This window comes from Carcharodon carcharias, chromosome 26, assembly GCF_017639515.1.
Source record: "Carcharodon carcharias isolate sCarCar2 chromosome 26, sCarCar2.pri, whole genome shotgun sequence".
In the NCBI taxonomy this organism is placed as follows: domain Eukaryota; kingdom Metazoa; phylum Chordata; class Chondrichthyes; order Lamniformes; family Lamnidae; genus Carcharodon; species Carcharodon carcharias.
In genome coordinates this window covers 39,660,085-39,685,224 of record NC_054492.1, presented here as the reverse complement: position 1 = coordinate 39,685,224, position 25,140 = coordinate 39,660,085, and the positions used below count along the sequence as shown (strand labels likewise).

At 41.7% G+C, this 25,140-nt stretch overlaps 1 protein-coding gene across 16 annotated transcripts in view; it reads right to left on the bottom strand.

Moving 5' to 3' along the window:
• Positions 1-25,140, bottom strand: part of tcf12 (transcription factor 12) — a 288,087-nt gene that overhangs the window by 110,779 nt on the left and 152,168 nt on the right. For 15 of the 16 annotated variants that reach the window (XM_041174657.1, XM_041174662.1, XM_041174667.1 and 12 more), the window contains one exon: positions 18,707-18,771. In XM_041174657.1, coding sequence (XP_041030591.1) covers positions 18,707-18,771 — 65 coding nt within the window. The remainder of the gene's footprint in view (positions 1-18,706; positions 18,772-25,140) is intronic. The other variant, XM_041174659.1, reaches the window with a different exon arrangement.

The window sequence follows — 25,140 nt, the reverse complement described above, 5'->3', positions numbered from 1 at the left end:
AAATATTAATTTCACTTTCAAGTATGATAGAAGCAACTTTAAATTAACCAGATAAAAACTGAATTATTGATGTTAATATTTAGTACATAAAAATTCAGTAGTAGAGCAAAATGAAAATGTACAAGAATCCCCAAATTTAGCAGACAATTATCATATAGCTCTATTCTTACTTGATCTAAAAGATGCAATATTAACCAAAGGTCAAAATGTGAGACAATAATAAGTAGTCTGCTACGTTTTCAAGGGGTTCAGCAATGGGTTTTATGAATTTAAAAACAGGAATTAGTCATGTTAAATAGCTTGGAGCAATTTTCTTTTTAGTGAGGTCACACACAGACAGAACTATAATCTAACTAAACAAAACTCACTGATCCTTTGTCCTAAACTGGATATAATCCCATAATGAGTAACTGTATGATAGAAAATCTTCAGCACTGACAGTTGGATATCCTGTTTATGCACAGAATAAACTCCCAATTTTTAAAGTAAGAGGTATGAGATTTTATTAAAACATTGATTATCATATCCCCTCAACCCACAAGTTTCCTGCCAAAATATTATCAGAAGTTTAGCAAGATGTTTGGACTCCTTACACCAAATTTCATTCAGAAAGTGCAGGAAATGAATCTCATTTATTGTCATCAGGAAAGTCAGCCAATGGTCAATTTTATTTTCGTTGCCAATTTGATAAGTCACTGGCATAATCCACTTGTATGCTCAGTTTAAGGTCAACATAAACTGGACACGAAGAAAAATACATTTTACTTCAATATTTTATGATGGCCTTTGATTTGCTAGCAGTGACCATAAGAAAAATTTGTAATTACTTGAAAATGTTTGGGAAAATCTGCAATTGTTTTAAAAATGTTTGAAAAAGAGTTTTAAGAGTTTGTAGTTTGCATTACTTGTAAAGGAATCAATTATAATTTTTAGGTAAGAAGAAATACTGACCCTTGTGACCTGGCAATCTTTGAGCTGGAAGCAGGACCAACAGGGTGGAAGTTAAAATATGGAGGCCACGCGGCAAACAGAAAATAAAGAGGAGAGAGAAAGCAGTCAGCAAGCTGAGTCAAAGAGCTGGATTCCTCAGGGTCAGAAAGCATACTTTTAAGACTGTTGTTGCCATTTGGTTAACTTCTGAGTGATTGAATGCTCAGAACCAGCCATACCAGATCCACACTACCATAACCCTTGGAAGCTGAGAGTTGAAAAGGTTCCAGAAAGAATTGCTTCATTACTCAAAAATTGCATAGGCAGAATCTTGTTTACGCAGAATCTGCTGCCTGAAGGAAAGGGACTGGAATTCAGCCCAAGGAAGATCTGAGCTTAGAAGAACTGTGCGGCTGAAATTGGGGCCTTACAGGCCAAGTTACTGCAGAGTACCTCGATAAAATATCTTTGTTGCATTTGCTATTCCATGTGTAATTTATGGTCGTACTACCAGTGATTTGCCTGTCAATTTATGTTTAATTTACGCTAATGCAACCCAGAATCAAAGTAAGAACTTACAAAAAGTAAAATTTCATCTGGTAATTTCTTCATTAGGAGTTGTTCGGTAAATTTGGGTTGGGGGGGGCAGTTTACAGATTTACACATGGATTGTAACAATATTATGCAGATTATAATTGTTTAGAGATTAAGGAAGCTAAATTGGACAGTCCCTAAAATGGAAGTAGGGACCTAGATTTCCAATTAGCCTGCACTTTTAATTGCAAGGCAGGCAGCACATCTGCTCGTTTGAAGGATCTCTGTTTCAAGCAGCCTTGGCCAACCCACAGATCTCGGGCCGCAAAGCCTCTCTATGTAGCTCCTGGATCAATTGGTGAAAATGCTGGCAAGATGAGTCAGTCAGTTTGACGAGAAAGAGAGAGAGAGAGAAAGCAGACAGAAAGAGAGAGAGAGCAGACAGAGAGAGAGAGAGAGCAGACAGAGAGAGAGAGAGAGAGCAGACAGAGAGAGAGAGAGAGAACAGACAGAGAGAGAGAGCAGACAGAGAGAGAGAGCAGACAGAGAGAGAGAGCAGACAGAGAGAGAGAGAGAGCAGACAGAGAGAGAGAGAGAGCAGACAGAGAGAGAGAGAGAGCAGACAGAGCACCCATGGACCTGCAGTCGTGAGTGCATGAGAGAGTGCAGGGGTGAGCAGGAAGGAAGCGTGTGTCAGGCTCACTCCAGTCTCAGAGCTCTCGTTCATCCTCACCCTGACCTAACAACAGGCACTCTTACCTACCTAAGGGACTTCGGAGTCCTAGTCCAGGATTCGCTGAAGGTTAACTTGCAGGTTGACGCAGTAGTTAGGAAGGTAAATGCAATGTTGGCATTTATTTCGAGAGGACTAGAATATAAAAGCAGGGATGTGCTGCTGAGGCTTTATAAGGCTCTGGTCAGACCACATTTAGAATATTGTGAGCAATTTTGGGCCCCATATCTCAGGAAGGGTGTTCTGGCCCTGGAGAGGGTCCAGAGGAGATTCACGAGAACGATCCCAGGAATAAAAGGCTTTACATATGAAGAACGTTTGAGGACTCTGGGTCTATACTCAATGGAGTTTAGAGGGATGAGGGGGGATCTGATTGAAACTTACAGAATACTGAAAAGCCTGGATAGAGTGGACATGAGGAAGAAGTTTCCATTAGTAGGAGAGATTAGGACCCGAGGGCACAGCCTCAGAGTACAGGAAAGACCTTTTAGAACAGAGATGAGGAGAAACTTCTTTAGCCAGAGAGTGGTGAATCTATGGAATTCATTGCCACAGAAGGCTGTGGAGACCAGGTCATTGAGTGTATTTAAGACTGATATAGATAGGTTCTTGATTAGTAAGGGGATCAATGGTTACGGGGAGAAGGCGGGAGAACGGGGCTGAGAAACTTATCAGCCATGATTGAATGGTGGAGCAGACTCGATGGGCCGAATGGACTAATTTCTGCTCCTATGTCTTATGGTCTACTCTCGGAGTGAGGTTGAGTGAGCACTGAACCTGGGATTGAGCTGGACACACACAGCCTTGGATACTCGAATGGTCGTCTTTACTTGCTACTCATTTTTAAAAATAATTTATTGTAATTTTTTTTGGCTCAGCGGGCTATTCCTTTCCATACATCAGCTTTTTTTTTTTTGTTGAAATTTGTGTTTAATATTGTGCCAAACCTCATTTTCCCAAAATTTGCTCATCGGCCCACCCCAGGTGATAGAAAAATTGAAACATGGCCCCCCAGTGCAAGAAGGTTGGCCAAGCCTGCTTTAAAGCTATCGTTCACTGCGCTGTTCACTGACTGGATGCGATAGCAAAGAGCCAATATCCAAAGTGGTGAGCTCTACTTAAAGATGGACTTGACCACTTCAGGTTAGTCTGCACCTTGCAAAGGAAAAGCATGGTACTCCACACACCTCAAAGGCAGCAGGGGCAGATACCCATGGAATCAATGCCAGGAGTCAAGCCCTAAGGACCTGGATGCAGTGCTGCAAGAAGTTCAATGGCCTCACCCAAGTGGTTACGGTCAGTAGATTTGCTTGGTAGTACAGAACTTGAGTATTGCTGGAAAAAAAAGAGACATGCTGTCAAAGCTTTTCTGTCCTGATGAGTGCAAGACAAAAACCTTTGACGGCATGTCTCTTCTTTCCGTCAGTAAATATCTTTAAATGCCATATCCTATCAACTGCACCAATATCCTCAGATGCTGTTCAAATCATCCAATCACCATCACTCACCAACCAACAATCTTGATCAAGCAGGGCTCATGGCTAATATCCATGTGCGTTACCTGACCCTCAAACACTCAGCACTGCAGCAAGTTTCACACCTGAATTTCACAGGTTGCGTACACAGTCACCATGAATACCACTAAGATAAAAGAAAAAAAAAAACCGCGGATGCTGGAAATCCAAAAAACAAAAATAAAAATACAAATACCTGGGAAAACTCAGCAGGTCTGGCAGCATCTGTAGAGAGGAACACAGTTAATGTTTCGAGTCCGTATGACTCTTCAACAGAACTAAGTAAAAATAGAAAAGAGGTGAAATATAAGCTGGTTTAAAGGGGGGTGGTGGGACATGTAGACAATTCTATTTGTCCCACCGCAACCCCCCCCCCCCCCCTTAAACCAGCTTATATTTCACCTCTCTTCTATTTTTACTTAGTTCTGTTGAAGAGTCATTCGGACTCGAAACGTTAACTGTGTTCCTCTCCGCAGATACTGCCAGACCTGCTGAGATTTTCCAGGTATTTTTATTTTTGTTTTTACCATGAATACCACATCAGCCCAACAGATGGCATGACATTCACACACTTCCGTCCCTCATGCAGGACAAGGGGCACCCAACCAAAAGCATCATGAGTTAAACAAAGGGGAAGAGGTATGCCTGGCATGCCCTAACCCTCACTGAGAAAACAATGCTGGCTGTTTATAGGACAGCCAATGCTGAGATCATGGTCAGAGGTGGACCTAAAGCCCTCCAAATCTACAAGCTGTAAACCTGCACCTCTTACTTTACCCCACTGCTATCACTATGATCTTACCCTTGTGCCTTCTTCCTTTCAAACACCCAACAGGTGCAAATTGGTCAGGCAGTGAAGAGGGGAGGTGATACTAAGAGGGGGATGATGGTGAAGATAGAACAATGACACTTGAATTCACATTTGCAGCCATCAGTTGAAATACTGAACTGTACATATCAAAGAGGATAGATCTGCACATTGAGAAACATTGGACATGGAGCGCATGGCAACCAGGGCAGGGGGAAAGGAAAACACAGTTCCCAAGGAGAAAGGTTGTGCACAGGTTCTACTGCAGAGAACTCAGAGGAGGACTTAGATGGGGCAGCCTTTGGAAGAATACCAAGGAGCATGAAAAACAAAATGCTTGTGTATTAGGAAGCCTGCCAGAAAGCTTGCTGTCAATGTTATGCAGCATGAAGGAGTCCATCACCAACTTGGCATGTTGCTTCACGTAGAGCTTGGAGCATGTCCTTTCCAGTAACCAAGAGGTGGCCAACTCCACTTGCACATGTGAACCAAACCGTGATGCAGCATCTGATGGACGATGATGGAGCTCTCACCACAGCGTAAGCAGCAACCACCCAACACAAGTGCTGCAGTGGAAACTCAGTTTGCTGTCATACAAGGTCAGCTTGTTGCCATGCAATCATGCAATGTTGCTGCCATCATGGATATGGATTAGTGTATAAAGAGGCTTGCAGGCTGTCACAGCAGTCCAGCAATCAGTCCTGCAACCAATTAACAGGACTGGCAAGGCACTACCCCAGGAGAGCAGTAGGCTCCATGGAGCACAAACCACTGCTGTTGTTCATTCTAGAAGATAGCATTCATCCTCCCACCATTGCCAATCTGCCACGCTCTTGCTGTTGACTGTCAGTCCGTACTGCTGGCTCTCATGCTGAGATGGTCCAGTCTCCAGCCAAATCTTCTGCGCTTGGTTGTTCTCCAAAGTCATCTTCAGTCTCCCCAACTAAAGCCATGCTGCAGACACTGGGGTATCACTGTGCAACAGCAGGAGGGTAGCAAAGGCACACGAAAAACAAGCACTAAGGGAATGCACAAGGAAGATTAGTTCATTTCTTTGTGTGATATGGCATGATTTTATTGATAAATTTGGATTGGAATATTTATTTTGTGGTGGTTTTTACTTTTGCACTGCTGTCAAGTGGATGCTGTAACGTCAGTGTCAGACGGAAGGCAATGAGTGTGGGGCTGTTGATGAATGAGGAATTGGAATTATGGTTACTGGTATCGCACTCGGCTTCTCCATAGCTTCAGTACTTCTTAGACAGCCTGGGCAATTAGAGGCTGTCTAGACTGCCTTCCTCCCTTATTTGAGACTGCCTCTTCCTTTCCTCCAGATTACCTCCTCATAACTGGCGGCAAGAACTGTTCCCATCTGTTGGCAGTGCAGCATGCAGTTTTCAACCACAAAGCTTGTTAAAAACGTTCAGACAAAAATTAATATATGAATGCCTTTTTGATCTCAAAAATAAGCAACCACAACATTAACATTGTTTATTGTTAAGGAGCATGAGCAGATTTTAGTCACAGCTTTTTTTTAAAGAAATTCAACTTCTCAACTCCATTCTGGGTTCATCTAGCCAGATTAGGAACACAGTTCAGTACCAGTAGGTTCTTACAGGATAAAATCTTAAATGAGTAATCAATAGGAGCTGACAGAAATTAGGTTGAATAGGATCCCCTCCAGTGTTTTGTGTTGGACAAGATTCTATTAAATCCTTTGTACTAAACTGCACTGCTTCAGGTCTCAGCTAATGTGCTGAGTATTGATTTCTTTGTTGAAAAAAGCCCAAGGCAACAAAGGAATGTAAAGAAAGAAACTGACAAATATCTGATTCTCCAATACTAACACTGGCACAAAAAAAATTCTTAACTGAATGGAAAAAACATCTGTAAAAATCACAATGCTTCAAAGCAATCTCTTGAAATTTTAATTATCATCTTTGACGCTAAAATGTCTTGCAGACTTGAGGAGATAATGACAGTCATCCATCAACTGCATCCTGCCAGAGTAATCAGGCTAATCTAGCTCACTGGAGAAAAAGCCAGCAACTTGGGGTACTGAGTAGCGAAGCACTACAACACAATATACAGATACAAAATAACTGACATTCAAGCTTAGCATTGTTTACGATTTACACCAACACATGGAAACAACATTAATAAGCAACCAACAAGGGTCAAGTATGGAATCTTGCACGACTGTATAAAATTTATTGTACTTATGCAATAAAACCACCATTCTTAATTAAGATTTACAAAACTGAGATCATAATTTCATATTCCACTCCTGGTTGGTTTCCTGCAGTCTACCCTCTAAGACTGAAGTCATCCAAAACTCTGCGACTCGTGTCTTAACTTGCATCAAATCCCATTCCTCTATCATACCTCTGCTCATTGACCAGCATTGGCTCCTGGTCAGGCAACACCTTGACTTTAAAATTCTCATCCTTGTTTGCGAATTCCCTCCATAGTCTCACTCCTCCCTATTGCTGTAAACTCCTCCAGGCCTACAATCCTCAGCTTTCTTTGTTCCTCTAATGTGGCCGCTTGCGTACCCCCCCGTTTTCAACTGCTCTACCATTGATGGTCACACCCTCTGTTGCTTTGGTCCCTCATTCTGGAATATCCTCTCTACACCTCTCTGCCTTTCTACCTCGCTTTCCCCCCCTTAAGACCCTTCTTAAATCCAAGCTTTTGGTCATCTAACTTGATGTCTCCTTATGTGGTTTGATATCAAACTTGGTTTATTATGCTCCCGTGGAAGCCTACAAGACATTTTAATGGCAAAGATGATATTTAAAATTTCAAGAGATTGCCTTGAAGCTTTGTGATTTTTACAGATGCCTTAGCCACTCCGTTGAGAGATTTTTGTTTCCAACGTTGGCATTGTAGAATCAGATATCTGTCAATTTCTTTCTTTGCATCCCTTGGCTGCTTTTTCATGGCATTTTTTTATCCCCACAAAGAACTCAATACTTAGCAGATAAACTAACTTGTTGCATCTAACTGCATTTTCATGGTAAATTTAGTAACTGTCCTTTAATAGTTTGGCTTTGCATCAACATCAAACATGAAGCTTAAATCTTGTGAAAATTAAGCTAAGCTGAGAGGCTCTTTCTTCGTTGCTGCACTGTCAAGTGATCCTAACTCCAGATTGAGACCATATTTACACCATAAATTCAAAACCACTGCACCAATGTGATAATTGTAGTACCCGTTGAGTTATAGGACACAAGCAAGCTTCTACATCGACTCCTCAACCATGCCAAGACATCAACACATGGTGAAAAGTAGCTTGATTGAAAAACTATGTATTTCTTTTTATTAAAAAAATGCAGAAGAAAAACTGGACGCAACTAGAAACTGAGATGTAGGTCACCATCTCACTGAATTATCCATTCATCTTGCTAATTAACAAACACAAAAAACCCCAGTTATTAACAATGTCAATAAAATCTAAACCACAGCTTCAAGTTTAGATTTGCTGATGTCTCAAAACATCACAAACTACAGTGTAAATTACTTAACGTGTCATGTAGGTTAATATTACTAAATGATGGCGCATTATGATATAAGTGCATAATTCCAACATATAACTGTTCCAGCAACAGCTTTGCCTCTTGTGGCCTGACACTGAAGGAGTAAAGTGTTGTTAAATTGTTTATGCTCTTCGAGGTACCGAGGGATCTGGGTATCCTCATACATGAATCAGGAAACGTATGCAAGTACAGCAAGTGATTAGAAAGGCAAATGGAGTGTTGCAGGGGAATAGAGTATATAACTCAGGATGTTTTGCTACAGTTGCATACAGCATTGGTGAGACCTCACCCAGTTTTTGTCTCCTTATTTAAGAAAGGATATAAATGTATTAGGAGCAGAGAAGTTTGTCTCAACCGATACCCGGGATGTTGGGGGAGGAAGGTGAAGTTATCTTATGGGGAAAGGTTGGACTGGCTGGGCCCATGTACATTGGAGTTTAGATGACAGTGTTGATCTTTTTGGAACATACGAGATCCAGAGGGCACTTGACAGGAAGGATACTGAAAGGATGTTTCCCTTTGTGAGAGAGACTAGAACGAGGGGACAGTTTAAAATTAAAGCTTCTCCCCTTTAAGGGGGAGGAAAAGATTAATTTTTTTCTCTCAGAGGGTTGTGAATCTTTGGAATTCTCTTCCCCAAAAAGCGGGAGGAGGCAGGGTTAATGCATATTTTTAACGCAGAGCAAGATAAATTCTTGACTAACAAGGGAGTCAATGGTTATCCGGGGGTAGGCAGATGTGGAGTTGAAGCCACAATCAGATCAGCCATGATCTTATTGAATGGTGGAGCAGGCACGATAGCTCCTGCTCCTAATTCGTACATTTGTATGTTTGCAGTGAGACTAAATTGTAACAAATGAAAACAACTTAACTTTTGCAAAGAGTTGCAATAACTAGATATTTCTGAGACGTTTTCTGCATCATCAGTCTATAGAAATTGCGGTTCAGTTTCAAAATTTGACCTTTTCAGCTATTAGAAATATTTAGGAATACTTTAAATGGTAACAAGTCCAATTTTCTGCCTACTGATGGAGTTCAAATAACACAAGGTACCAACAGCCATGCTCCAGTAGAATGGTATTAACTCTGCCCCGCACTGTCAAATTGCATCTTTTCTTTGGATGATCGAAGTGGCATTTGGTGAAAATTTGAGGGCTGCTGTACAAGTTAATCACAATTCTGTATTGGAACAACACACGGCTATTGCCCAGACAGGTGAAGTTTGTATCTTATCAAACAATAACAATGCAGAAATGCTCAAGTTGACTCTTTTCCAGTGAATCAAGGATAAAAATCTACAAAGGAAACAGGAGTGGCTTGGTCGCACCACTACTGACCGAGTCCTAAAGGACAGGGTCTGCAGCAGGTGGTGAGAGAACCAAGAGGGAAAAACGTACTTAACCTCATTTTCACCAACTTGCCTACCGCAGATGCATCTGTCCAAGACAGTATTGGTAGGAGTGACCACCACACAGTCCTCGTGGAGGCGAAACCCCACCTTCACATTGAGGATACTTTCCACTGCACGGTGTGGCACTGCCACCATGATAAATGGGAAGGATTTCAAACACATCTAGCAACTCAAGACTGCGCATCCTTAAGCGCTGTGCGCCATCAGCAACAGCAGATTTGTACTCAAAAACAATCTGTAACTTCATGGCTCAGCATATCCTCCACACCACCATTATCATCAAGCCAGGGGATCAGCCCTTGCTCAATAAAGAATGCAGGAGGGCATGCCTGGAGCAGTACCAGGCATACCTAAAAATGAGGTGTCAACCTGGTGAAGCTATAACACAGGACTACTAGTGTGCCACACAGCATAAGCAGCAAATGATAGGCAGAGCTAAGCGATCCCACAACCAAAGGATCAAATCTGAGCTCTGCAGTCCTGCCACATCCAGTCATGAATGGTGATGGACAATTAAACAACTCACTGGAGGAGGAGGCTCCACAAATATCCCCATCCTCAATGATGGAGGAGCCCAGCACATCAGTGCAAAAGATAAGGTTGAAGCATTTACTACAATCTTAAGCCAGAAGTGCTGAGTGGACGATGCATCTTGGCCCCCTCTGGAAGTCCTCAGCATTACAGATGCCAGTCTTCAGCCAATTCGATTCACTCCACGTGATAACAAGAAACAGCTGAAGGCATTGGATACTGCAAAGGCTATGGGCCCTGACAATATTCCAGCAAAAGTCCTGAAAACATATGCTCCAGAACTTGCCACGCCCCTAGCCAAGCTGTTCCAGGGCAGCTACTACAATGGCATCTACCCGGCTATGTGGAAAATTGCCCAGGTATGTCCTGTCCACAAAAAGCAGGACAAATCCAACCCGGCTGATTACCACCCAATCAGCCTATTCTCAATCATCCGTAAAGTAATGGAAGTGGTCATCAACAGTGCGATCAAGCGGCAGCTGCTTAGCATTAACCTGTTCAGTGACGCCCAGTTTGGGTTCCGCCAGGTCCACTCAACTCCTGACCTCATTACAGCCTTGGTTCAAACACGGACAAAAGAGCTGAACCCCCGAGGTGAGGTGAGAGTGACTACCCTTGACATCAAGGCCGCATTCGACCGAGTGTGGCATCAAAGAGCCCTAGCAACAGTGGAGTCAATGGGAATCGGGGAGAAAACTCTCTGCTGGTTGGGGTCACACCTAGCACAAAAGAAGATGGTTCTGGATGTTAGAGGTCAGTCATCTCAGCTCCAGAACATCACAGCAGGAGGTCCTCAGGGTAGTGTCCTAGGCCCAAACATCTTCAGCTGATTCAATGACCTTCCTTCCATCATAAGGTCAAATGTGGGGATGTTTGTCGATGATTGCACAATGTTCAGTACCATTCGTGACTCCTCAGATACTGAAGCAGCCCACGTCCAAATGCAGAAAGATCTGGACAATATCCAGGCATGGGCTGACAAGTGGCAAGTAACATTCGTGGCACACAAGTGTTAGGCAATGACCATCTCCAACAAGAGAGAATCCAAACATTGCCCCTTGATGTTCAATGGCATTACCATCACTGAATCCCCCACTATCAACATCCTGGGGGTTACCATTGACCAGAAACTGAACTGGACTAGCCAGATAAATACTGTGGCTACATGAGCAGGTCAGCGGCTAGGAATAGTACAACAAGCATCTCACCTCCTGATTCCTCACAGTCTGTCCACCATCTACAAGGCACATGTCAGGAGTGCAATGGAATACAATGCACGTGCCTGGATGACTGCAGTTCCCACAACACTGAAGCAGCATAACACCGTCCAGGACAAAGCAGCCTGCTTGATTGGCACCACATCCACAAACATTCACTCCCCCACCACTGACGCACAGTAGCAGCAGTGTGTACCATCTACAAGATGCACTGCAAGAATTTACCAAGGCTCCTTCGACAGCATATTCCAAACCCACAACCATTGCTATCTAGAAGAACAAGGGCAGCAGATAGATGGGAACAACACTACCTGGAAGTTCCCCTCCAAGCCACTCACCAACCTGACTTGGAAATAGATCGCCGTTCCTTCAGTCACTGGGTCAAAATCCTGGAACTCCCTTCCTAACAGCACTGTGGGGTGTACCTACACCACGTGGATGCTGTGATTCATGAAGGCAGCTCACTACCACCTTCTCAAGGGCAATGAGGTTTGGGCAATAAATGCTGGCCCAGCCAGCGAAGCCCACATCTCATGAATGAATAAAAAAAATACTTAGATGGCATAAGTATGGTTGGCTGAGAAATGCAAAAGTTCACGAGTGCTCTTCTGAGGGTTAAAACACATTGTCGGGAAAATATAAGCTGTAACCCTAAGTTGATCTTACAACTGGCCACGCTGCTGCACCTGCAGCAATAATGTTGAGAGAGATTTGGGTCTTGTTATGATCCCAGCTGATATTATTACTGGACAGGCTTGGTCCCAGGTCATGTGATGAACTTTTAACAAAAGAATGAAACATTAAGCAAGGAAAGATGAACTACAGTACAACATGGTTTCACATATAAGCAGGAGGATAACACAAGTTACAAAAACTCTCTTATATCCTAAGGTTCGCAGTAAATACACAGTCCATGTAAACTAATTGGCAACCTGTGATCAGGCACACCACATTGTGAAACCAAGTGACAGATGTCAGTCCAAACAGATGCTATGAATCCCTCATCAGCTTCCCCCCAGATGCTTGTCACACCATGAGCCAATCAGTCTCGCTGAACTCAGTCTTTCACATGACGGTTTCCAAGAACTTGCTTTGGAATATTCTCCCAAACCAACGCTTTCTCTCAGATTGCTCCCGCAAGTGTCCATCTCCAGGGTTTTGAACTCTCCTTCTGATATTCCTCTTCCCTGGATCGCCGCATGCATTTAAGCTTACTTTCATGCACACTCTCTCACTGACTCAGCTATCAATAGTACACCACAGCTTTACATGCCCATAGCCAAGAGTTACAGACCTTCAGCTGTCTCTTTCCACCTGCTGGCCTCTAGCTTAAAATTTGCTTCATGCAACTTTTCTTACTTTTAAGCTTGAAGCCTTCCTCTGCTCTTTAACTTCACTTAACAGAACCTTTTCAGGCTCGTGTCCTTCCTTGGACTAAGTCATCTTCTTGGGACTTCCACATGTTTCTGTCTCACTCTTTTGGAATATTTGCTCTCACACTGTAGCTCCCTCTCCCAGTGTCCAGTCTCTCTGGAGTTCTGGCTTCAACTTCAATTTGGGGCTTGCCATTTGCCCTTCTGCTTCATTCTCTCCCTGGCAGCTGTTTTTAACTGAAAGTAAACTGCTTTCTCTTTAGTTTTTGTGTATGCACATGGGGCCTGCCTCTCTGGACCCCTGTTGCTAGGCAACAGCATAGGTTTTTTCGCTACTCACGTGTTTGCTTTAACTTCTCCCCAAGAGTCATAAAACTCATTAGAAATGCAGGTAAACAAACAGTTTTAGACCTACTGTCTCCCTCAAAAATGAAACTAGATCCCAGGTTTCACCTTTTAAAGTGAAACTAAAACTCAAGTTCACCCTTTTAACACACAAATACAGAAACATAAATCAAACAAACTTTAAAGCCAAACCTCATTCTTAACACCCACAAATACAAATATAACTTAAACTGTCTCTATTTTCTAACAACCTTATAAAATAAATCAGTATAAAAGCAACCAAAATTATGTGATGAACAGAAGAATCAGTCAGACAAATCGAGAATCAGGAAAGAGATCTTGGTTATAACAGCTAAATCTATGAAGCTGTCAGTTTAGTACATGGCTGCAAAGTGTTGCATTTCAGTAACAGATGGAGTGTACAAAATCAATTCTGACTACTAAAACATTTGATTATACACGATCCAAACTATGTATAGGAAGCTTAATATTGAAACTCAAAGCGAAAATTGAAAAATTGGGCTTTCTTTGGAAAAGGTTTTGAAATTACCTTATTAAAATTTTAGAATTATGAAAGGGATCAACAAAGTTGATTAAACAATTTTATCATGGCAAAAAAGTGGGCCAGAAGTTTAAAATTAGCATGTTAGGAGAAAAGGTAAGCCAGGTGGAAGGTCTTTGCACAAAGTGAATGACTTGGGAATAAAGTTACCAAGCAGGGTATCTTCAACTACAAAAACCTTCTGAAATCACAACCAGACTATGCTTTTAGTAAGACATTTGCAGAAAGAAACAAATGTGCTTTTGTCTGTAACATCTGCTGTGCATTTGAGGGCGGAGTCAATAGACAAGAAGGCCCTGAATGGAGTCTCAGAAAGGAGGAGATGCTATAACAAATCTTTTCCCACAGTGCTGGTTTTATATAACTGTGTAAACAAGGATAATGACCATGAGTTCTTCAAAAGGAAATATGTATGATACCCATGCTTGAGGATCTTATAGTATAAGTTATCAATTTCCACGACTATTACCACATAAATTACTATAAACCCAGTTTATTTCTGATGTCTTTGCAAAATATACTTAAACTGTGACTTAACCAGTGGTAAAATGTAGAAACATTTCTGCATAAAAAGATACCATTTATAGAGTGACTGACTTCTCAAAACACTTCACAGCCAATGGATTACTTTTAAACAAAAGTATGCAATTTTGAAAATTTCTGGAAGCTTTTCAGTGAAAGGTTTAACTTAAAACAAAACCGGCATAAATATACAGGCCAAAGGTGCATGTTAACACTTAAAATTCCTATTTGCTAGCACACCGCACATCTAATGACATTGCAGTTTGAATCCCTCTTTACAAAAAGACTCTTTCATGATGCAAGTTTTGTTTCAGTCAACAGGTTACACAAAACCAAGCACAGGTATTCTCCTTGATAAGCTGCAAGTGCAGTTTTTTGTAGCAGAACTAAGAATCTGCACCACATTCACTACTGAAGATATTCAGAAACTGAAAATGTCTTGCCTTTCTCAGATGCTATGAATGTGAGGTAGAAAATAGGAAAATGCAACATATTGAAATGATGCATACATTTCTCAATGCTAAAATCCTACACGTGAGAATAGATTTAATTCCAGTGTGAAATCAAATGTAGACCCCAGTATACCTGTACAATGGGTACATGCTACCTTGACAGTGGCAATGTGGTCGTGGCTTGAAGGTAGATGAATTTTTGATCTAGGCATAAGAGTGGGTCATTCAGTCCTTCCACTGTTTACTAAATAATAAAAGATGCACATCAATGTCCAGCTAAAATTCTTCTTTTGGCGAGTATAAATGAGTTACTGAGATGCAAGACCTCCAGTTCCTACTTGCATATTGCTGTTCGTTGGCCTTTCGGATTCTGTAGCAGGATAAATGCAGCAGATATCTGTATTCACCTTGGACATGGTTAAACTATTTAAGCTATTGATCTATTGGAATTGGAATTTTTTTTTACAAAATCAAGATTTGTACACATGGTACAAATTTTTCCATACCTGGATACATTCAAGTAGCAATTACCCATCACAACTAAAAGAGACCCACCAGCTGCAGGAACACAGTAAAAAAAATTGCATTTTCCACTGTGTGCAATATAGAATACAGTAAGTAGAAATCACAGACAATATAAATAACATTTTAAATTTCAAACAATGAAAATTAGCAAGAGCTTTCCATTGGTCAAGCAAGGGATCAACTTGTACGATAACTAGTAGTCTTGAATTGTCAACTTAAAAACTCGAAGGCTACTTTACCTAAGTAGCTTTGCAATGATTGCCTACCCTGTTTCGGCTAAATATGGATAAAGATATCTACTGTTTTTACACTGATGCAAATTTTGATGGGCCGACTAATTAATAGCATTTTGCAAGAAGGAAAGTATTACACAAATGGTATAAATAAAATTGAGCAGAGGGCTTGGTTAAAATGGTTCAGCATTAAAATGGTTCAGCAATGGTAATGCCATTTAATGTCAAGGGGCAATGGTTAGATTTGCTCTAGTTGGAGATGGTCATTGCCTGGCACTTAAGTGACAAGTAACATTCTCACTACACATCAGCCCAAGCCTAGATATTGCCCAGGTCTTGCTGCATTTGGACATGGACTGCCTTAGTATCTGAGGAGTCAAGAATGCTGAATATTGTGCAATCACCTGCGAACATCCGCACTTCTAACCTTATGATGGAAGGAAGGTCGGTCATTGATCAAGCAGCTGAAGATGGTTGGGCCTATGCCACTGCACTAGGAATTGATAATCAAGAGTAGACTGGTGTGGCAGGAATTAGCCAGGTTGGATTTGTCCTGCTTTTTGTGTGCACGACGTACCTGGGCAATTTCCTACATTGCCAGGTAAATGCCAGTGTTGTAGCTGTACTGGACAGCTTGGCTCAGGTTGCGGCAAGTTTAGGAGCACAACTTTTCAGCACCATTGCCAGAATATTGTCAGGGCCCATAACTGTTGCAATATCCTCTGCCTTCAGCTGTTTCCTGATATCACGTGGAGTGAATCAAATTGGCGGAATGCTGGCATCTGTGAGGCTGAGGACCTCCCGAGGAGACTAAGATGGATCAGCCACTTGGCGCTTCTGGCTCAAGCTTATTGCAAATGCTTCTGCCTCATCTTTTGCACTGATGTGCTGGGCTCCTCCATCATTGAGGATGGGGATATTTGTGCAGCCTCCTCCTCCAATGAGTTAACTGTCTACCACCATTCAGGACTGGATGTGGCAGGACTGCAGAGTTTAGATCTGATCCATTGGTTGTGGAATCACTTAGCTCTGTCTATTTCATGCTGCTTAAGCTGTTTGGCACACTAGTAGTCCTGAGTTGCTGCTTCACCAGGTTGACAACTCATTTTTAGGTATGCCTGGCACTGCTCCTGGCATGCCCTCCTGCACTCTTTACTGAACCAGGGTTGATCCCCTGACTCAATGGTAATGGTAGTGTGGGGGATATGCCAGGCCATGAGGTACAGATTGCATTCGAGAACAATTCTGCTGCTGCTGATGGCCCACAGCACTTCATGGATGCCCAGTCTTGAGTTGCTAGATCTGATCAAGTCTAACCCATTTATCACAGTGGCAGTGCCACACAACGGAATGGAAGGTATTCTCAATGTGAAGATGGGACTTCATCTCCACAAGGCCTGTGCGGTGGTCTCTCTTACCAATGCTGTCATGGACAAATGCATCTGTGGCAGGCAGATTGGTGAAGATGAGGCCAAGTACGTTTTTCCCTCTTGTTGGTTCTCTCACCAACTGCTACACACCCAATCTAGCAGCTATGTCCTTTAAAACTCAGCCAGCTCGGTCTGTGGTGGTGCTCCTGAACAACTCTGTGTTGGACATTGAACTCTCCCACCCAGAGTACATTCTGCGCCTTTGCCACCCTCAGTGCTTCCGCCAAGTGGTGTTCAACATGGAGGAGCACTGATTCATCAGCTGAGGGGGAGGGCTGGGGGGGCAGGGTGTTATGTGGCAATCCTTGCCCATGTTTGACCTGATGCCACAAGACTTCATAGGGTCTGAAGTCGATGCTAAGGATTCCCAGGGCAACTCCATCCCAACTGTATATCACTGTGCCGCCACCGCCGGTGGGTCTGTCCTGCCAGTGGAACAGGACTTATCCAAGAATGGTGATGGTGATGCCCAGGACATTATCTGTAAGGTATGATTCCGTGAGTACATCTATGTCAGGCTGTTGCTTGACTAGTCTGTGGGACAGCTCTCACAACTTTTGCACAAGCTCCCAGATGTTAGTCAGGAGGACTTTGCTGTGTTGAGGGAGCTGGGTTTGCCATTGTTGTCACCTATGCCAAGTGGTCCCTCCAGTTTAATTCCTTATTTTATTCATTATAGACATCGCAGCAGTTTATACAGCTGAATGGCTTGCTCGGCCATTTCAGAAGGCATTTAAGAGTCAGCCACATTGCTGTGGGTCTGGAGTCACATGTAGACCAGACCAGGTAAAGGCAGCAGAATTTCTTTCCTAAAGGCCATCAGTGAACCAGATGGATTTTTAAGACAATTGACAACGGTCACTGACGATGGGACTGACATATGAGGAGAGATTGAGTCTATTAGGATTATATTCGCTGGAGTTCAGAAGAAAAAGGGGGATCTCACAGAAACCTATAAAATTCTAACAGGACTGGACAGGATAGATGCAGGAAGGATGTTCCCAATGGTGGGGGAGTCCAGAACCATGGGTCACAGTCTGAGGATACGGGGTAGACCATTTAGGACTGAGATGAGGAGAAATTTCTTCAGCCAGAGAGTGGTGAGCCTGTGGAATTCGCTACCACAGAAAGTAGTTGAGGTCAAAACATTATACGTTTTCAAGAAGGAGTTAGATATAGCTCTTGGGGCAAAAGGGATCTCAGGAAATGGGGAGAAAGCGGGAGCAGGCTATTGGGTTGTATGATCAGCCATGATCATAATGAATGGCAGAACAGGCTCGATGGGCTCAATTGCCTACTCCTGCTCCTAATTTCTGTTTCATGGTCGTCTTTAGATTTTTAATTCCATATTTTTATTGAGTTTAAATTCTACTTTCTGTCGTGGTGGGATTTGAACCCGAGACCCCAGAGTCTCTGGATTACTATCCAGATTGACAATACCACTACACCACCACCTCCCCATAATGGACATCCCATATCCCACGAAAATTTTCAATCAAACATAACTAGGATTGCATGATGTGACCAATTATGGTGAATGTCAAAACAAGGCATCCCAAGAGTTCACAAATACACAGATCAGGAAACCAACATAGCCTATATAGCACTATGCAAATTAGGATGAGTGATTTCCTAAAGCGCACAGTCCATTTAAATTGTTCTGTGCATTCTTCAGGCTCAGCTTAGAGGATACATTGCACAACAGTATTACACCTCTATTGCTGGTATGATATGCTCATTATCTGAAATATGCACATGGATTGTAATGTATTTGAGTACTTACCTCAAAGCAATAAACAAATTTACTTGCTGGAACGGTGAAAATGAAGCACAAAATTTCTATATGAAGGTTAGCATTTTTGTGCAGAGACAAAACAGAACTGAATTAGGGTCTAATTAGGTCAAAAGAGAAGCTCACATTCATTTTCAAGCTTTTATGGTTTTATTTAACTTGATAAAAACCATGCATTCTTCAGAACTACATACAGAGAATTAATAGTTGCAAAAACATACCATCAAATGCACATCAGAAAAAGAACAAACTTACTTGACATACTGGTATTCCTGGATCTCTGCCATATGGTGGAAGGGTTCCCCTCTCTGGAACTTTTCCTAGGAACAAAAAGTCCAATTTAGGGCTTGATACAATTAGAAAGAGATTATCTCACAGGTACAGATCAGGAGACAGAAGTACAAGCATCTTTCAGGCACACACAGATCCTAACAATACCCAAACAAAACTTTATTGCACGGAGTACATGCTTTTAAGTGTTTATTTTTGAATGGTTGTATTTTGCACCAAAATTAAGTACAATACTGGAATCCTGAATCAATACTGGATTTAATTTGCTTGAAATATTTAGTTAAACTGAAAGCATGGAACTTTGCCAAATCAAAAATTTAATTCTAATCCCTTGAGGTAAAAAAGTACACAGCTCCTGAATGGATAATTAGAATGAAATTTATTTTTGAGATACAGGCAAAATAAACAACGTATCTGTAGAAGCGTGGTTGAGGAACTGAGCTGCCTATCTTAATTCAATTCGTTCCAAGTGCTTTGATTGGCTCAGCCTTGCAAGAAAACATCAAGTAGGATCTAGAACCACCGAGAGAATACTACATTGTTGTTAGAAGTGCAATCATTTCTAATGAAACATAAAACCTTATATGCTTGCTCAGTTTAATGCAAAAGTTGTGATAACACTATTCGAAGAGTAGGGAAATCTTCCAGTTTTCTACTCAAAATCTTCCTTTCACCAAACTGAATATCATTTACCACATGTCAGCTTTTCTTTGCACAAATCGGCTGTGACATTTGCCTGTGTAACAGTAGCTGCAATTAAAATTAATTATTTTGAAGCACTGTCGGATATCTTCAAAACATAATAAAGGCACTACATATAGAACCATAGAAAAGTTACAGCACAGGAGGAGGCCATTTGGCCCATCTTGCCCAAGGACACCCAGGTGCCCTTTCTAATCCCACCTTCCTGCTCCCAGCCCTTAGCCCTGCAGCTTACAGTGCTTAAGGTGCAGATCCAGGTACTTTTTAAAAGAGTTTAGAGTTTCTGCCTCTACCACCAACTTGGGCAGCGAATTCCAGACACCCACTACCCTCTGTGTAAAAAAGTTCTTCCTCATGTCCCCCCTACACCTTCTGCCAGTTATCTTGAATCTATGTCCCCTGGTGCTAGAATTCTCCACCAAGAGAAACAATTTTATCCTGTCTGCTCTATTCCCCTCAATTTTGTACACCTCAATCAAGTCACCTCTCAGCTTTCTTTGTTCTAAGGAAAATAACCCCAAACTATCCATTCTCTCCTCGTAGCTACACTTTTCTAACCCTAGCAACATTCTTGTAAACCTCCTCTGCACTCTCTCCAGAGCTATTATGTCCTTCCTGTAATGTTGTGACCAGAACTGCACACAATACTCCAGATGTGACCTCACCAGTGTTTTATACAATTCTAACATTATATCCTTACTTTTATATTCTTTACCTCTGCCAATGAAGGACAGCATTCCATATGCCTTCTTTACAACCTTGTCTAGTTGAACTGCTGCCTTCAGGGACCTGTGTACTTGTACGCCAAGATCTCTCACTTCATCTACCCCTCTTAGTATATTCCCATTGATTTTGTAATCCCTGAAACTGTTTGACCTCCCTAAATGTATGACCTCACGCTTCTCTATGTTAAAATCCATCTGCCACTTTACCGCCCACTCCACCAGCCCATCTATATCGTTTTGGAGATTATGGCTATCCTCTAGACTATCCACTACTCGGCCAATCTTTGTGTCAATTTACTTAACCTAAATTCCTTTGTAGACTCTACCTCCTCTTGACAACTTAACTTCCCGACCTATCCTTGTGTCATCAACAAATCTAGCTAGCATATATTGCTCCCTTAACAATAATCTTAAATCGGTGTTCTTCAGTTATCACAAATAATAAAACCCATTTAATAAAGGTGCTTCAACGTTGCTCATCTAAAAGAAGTCATTTTAACCAAGAAAACAAGTTAAATATGAACTGTTACAGTTCTAAGCATTGAAGCGCTTCATTGTTCGTCACCAAGTTGCTTACAGATTTTGACCCAATGGCTCCAATATTTCAAAACACCAATGTGGAGGTATCAATACCTGATTGAAAAAAAAACAATGCTGGCATTTAAAACCACATTGCTAAACATTTCAAAATAATGCAACAAGCTGCAATATACAAGTCATTCAATATAATTAATTTAATAATGATTCCTTTATTGTATGAGTTGCAAAGGTAGTGGTAAATAGAATAGCTGCTCTATAGACCAAAACACAATGATATGTAACTCTTCGTATTCACAATCCTGTCTGCAAAGAAGTCAATCCCATTTAAACTCAAAAGGAAATCAGTCCCCATTTAAGAATAATCCAGAAATGTTATTTTTGCTCAAAATAAATATACACCTTTTGAAATTCGACTTAGAAGAACATTAACCTTCAAGCAGCAATGGTTCAGATTTAGTGGCTGTAATCATGGCGAAACTGTCAGCATTTGCCATCACGGTTCTGTAGAATCAAAAAAGTTACTCTTTGTTCAGTGAGTAACAAGGTCATTACCGGTAAAGCATTTCTGGCCCCAAAAGACTCATTTTATATCTGTAGCTTTTTAAAGTTTTATGATTTCAGTTTTACCTTAATCCCATTTATAATCCATCTTTATTTTGAATTCTGCATAAAATGATTAAAATTGAGTGATCAGTGTTTTTAACTTCCTGGTTTACGGTCTGAGAATTTTTATTTTAAGGCCACTAGCTGCTTAGCCTAGTTAATGACATCACAAGTTTCTGAACACCGAAGATCCCAAAAGATAACACCAGTATAAAATTGATATCAGAAAAGGTGGAATCTATAACACAGAAATCATTTGACCACAAAGTTCTGTCTTCTACAAGGTCAGTGGCGAGCGCCAACACTTCACCTCAAACCACAAAACCCTAAGCAATGAAGTTTTCTGAAGTTAAATGAAATCAACACTGCAAGAGCTCACAGTGACTTTTCCACCCATTTAAAATTCAATCCATTACTTAACTAGTCTGTACTAATATTTTCAGATCCTCCCACTCAAATTTTGAAGAAATTCATTCATTATTTAGTGCTTCAGTGTTGTGGCACCAAATCCACACAAACACAACCTAAACCAAGGCTAAAAACCCAGGTACTCTAAAACAGAAAAAAATGGGAGAAAAGACACAAATGTGCCAATTAGCGTTACAGTGCAATAGTTTACAGAATTACTAAATACATGTTCCTGTTCTGGTGGCGGAGGGTCCAGAATTCCTAAATGAAGGCGACTCAATCTGTCTGCTTTGCTATTTTCCAAAAACATGCATGAAAAAATGCCTACGGCTCACATTTCTCTCCTCTTACTCACTGTGGAAGCAAGGAACACTTCGGTTATGCTTCAAGGACACAGTATCCCATTTTGTATCATTTCCTGTATAGCTGCGCTACATTTCTCAAGGCATTTTCTACCAAAATAATCTGGTTCACAAAAACATACATGAAGCTCAAAGCAAATAAACCATACACTTCACAGAACAATTTAAAACAACGCAAATCATGCTGCCCACATGAACCAGAATGAGCAACTTATGAATAAATTATGGACAATATGATAAACAGCTCTAGCATTTCTATATTTGCTTCACACAAACTTAACACTCTCAAACAGATAACTGGTAAACTAGACATGGCTTTGGTTTATTTGAAAATACAGTGGAGGATGGCTTAGCAGGATGGATTCAGCAACTATTACTGACAAGGACAGCACAGTTGCAATTTTCCACGCACTATTAGCTGCTGGTCACATGCTGCTGTACATCCTACCTATTTGCTTCTGTTCCTCCTTAACATCACTCCATTGGATGTTATGACCTCATAGGATCGTAGCTCACTGTACATTTAGGATACTTATGTGTGTGACCAGGTTCCTTGGGAGATGCATAACCTGAACCTTCTGTCCTACATGCAGAACAGGCAGTTCCGCACCTACATATTGGTCTTATGCTGTCTTCATTCTCCTTTGTTTTTTTTCAGTAGTTTCTTGTACCTCTAAGAACTGGGACAGGTGGTGGCTTGGCAAGGTTGTCCCATCTACAAGATGCACTGTAACAACTCACCAAGGCTCCTTAGATAGCACCTTCCAAACCAACGACTGCTACTAGCTAGAAGGACAAGGACAGCAGGTGCCTGGAAGCACCACCACCTGGAAGTTCCCCACCAAGCTACTCAACATTCTGACTTGGAAATATATCGCCGCTCCTTCACTGTTGCTGAGTCAAAATCCTGGAACTCCCTCCCTAACAGCACTGTGAGTGTACTGACACCACATGGATTGCAGTGGTTTAAGATGGCAGTTCATGACTATCTTCCCAAGAACAATTAGGGATGGGCAATAAACGCTGGCCAAGCCAGTGATACCCACATCCCACGAATGAATTTTTAAAACACTCCCATGTTTTAACAGTCCAATGGTGCTGGCGATAGACTTTTGAACTCAAATGTAATTGATTTGCTGCCTTGCATAATGCACATTCCTAACCATTTCATGAGGTGCAATTTCTTAAGGCCGTCTTTTTTTTTGGGTTGTAATATTGTCGAACACATGTCTCTTATGACAATGCCTGTTTAGGTGACTCAAACATTTGTTGATGCTCCTCCTGCCATTCATAGGGAACATCATTTCTTAAAAGCTCTCTTGGTGATGATGCTTTATTGGCAAAGTTGGTTATCTATCGTGCTAAGTTTAAAAAACCTGAGACATCGCTGCAAGTCCTTTTTGTTTTGGGGAGTAGGCATGTGTTGTATATCTTCAAGTTTGCATGGGTCAGGACGGGTCCTGGAACTTGAATAGATAGAGCCAAAAAAGCTAATCTGACCTACATTCACCTGGCATTTCTTCCTGTTGAACATGAGTCCTTCACAACAAGCTGCTGCCAACGTGTAGATTTCGGTCATGTTCTTCTTTGATTTTGCCCATCACCACAATATCAGCAGCAATGCATATTATAATGCATCCAAGAATACTTCCTGTAATTCTATCCATATGCTGCTGGAACAGATCATGACTGATGGATAAACCAAAAGACAATCTATGGACGCAGTATCTTCCAAATAGTGTTCTTAATGTAGTGATATCTGAGATCCCTCTGTCAAATGAATCGACCAATATCAGTGTTCAGCATCCAGCTTGGAGAAAAACTTTGCTCCTATGAATATGGGGTCTAATGTTGGAATCTCATGCGGGCATCTCTTTCGATGAAGATTTAGATGTCTTGGGTCCAAGCATACCCAGGTTGTGCCATCTTTATTCAACATGCATATCGTAGAACTGGACCAATCGGTGTGCTAATGCACACGACGAATAATGTCATTAAGCTGCACGTCATCCAACTAGCTCCTCAGCTTCTCCTTCATGTGCACACTGCACTTTTTCGGAAAGTCGATCCTAGAATTGCATATTCTCTCTATTTGGTACATCTCCTGTCGGTCACAGACTGACTCAATGCAATTATGCTTGGCCTCTTCTGCCACATCACTGCCTTCATGTTATGTCTCATGTATGGTCATAATGTCAAATTCTGTACGCATCGGTAACCATGCTATTGCTGGCCCACTCATGTCCAGCAGGTAACATACTTGTCGTTGCCATGCAGACTTGCCGTAAATGCATTTCAATGTTAACACATCCACGCAATGAATCGTTGACCCATCAGGCGCAGTTAACTTGGCTGTCATAGGTTGTATCACCGATTTACAATGATCCAGATACTTATCCTTCAAGATTCTGGCTGGCAAGATGTTTGCGTTCACTCCAGTGTCAACTTGGGGTGCGAGCACGTGTTTGTTGCTTTTCTTCGGACATATGCTGCTGATGGTAGCAAAAGCCTCTAACTTTTTTTCTTCATCCACACAGACAATGTGGAAAGCCTGTTTTCTTTCTAGTTGAAGATTATTCCACTCTGATTCTTAACCCTGGTCGGTCTTGGATGCTCACCTCATCTATGTGCTTGCACTTATGCAGGTTTCTGGCACACTCCCTGTTGTTGCCGCCAGTATGCTGCACATTCATTTTGTTTGGTTGTATCTTGTTGTAACCTCCAGAACCAGATTCCCTACATAGGTGCACCTTATGTCCTATTACACAGCATACCTTGCTAAGATCTTGGAATGCAGAAAAACTTTGCAGTGGGTGCTGTAGACCACGCTTCCCACATGGCCTGCTTGCTTTCTGTGTCTTGGCTACCGTGCGAACATCGGCAGCAGCACCTAATGTTTGTAGGTATTGTTCAGCCCCAATGGCTTCGCATTTTCTATCATTTAGCAATGTGTCAATATCGTGAACTTTTTCTCCAAAGGGTATTTTTGGAAGGCTTTTATCAACGCCGAAACTATAACCAGCTCCATTATCCATTCAGACAGCTGAGTTTCCGAAAA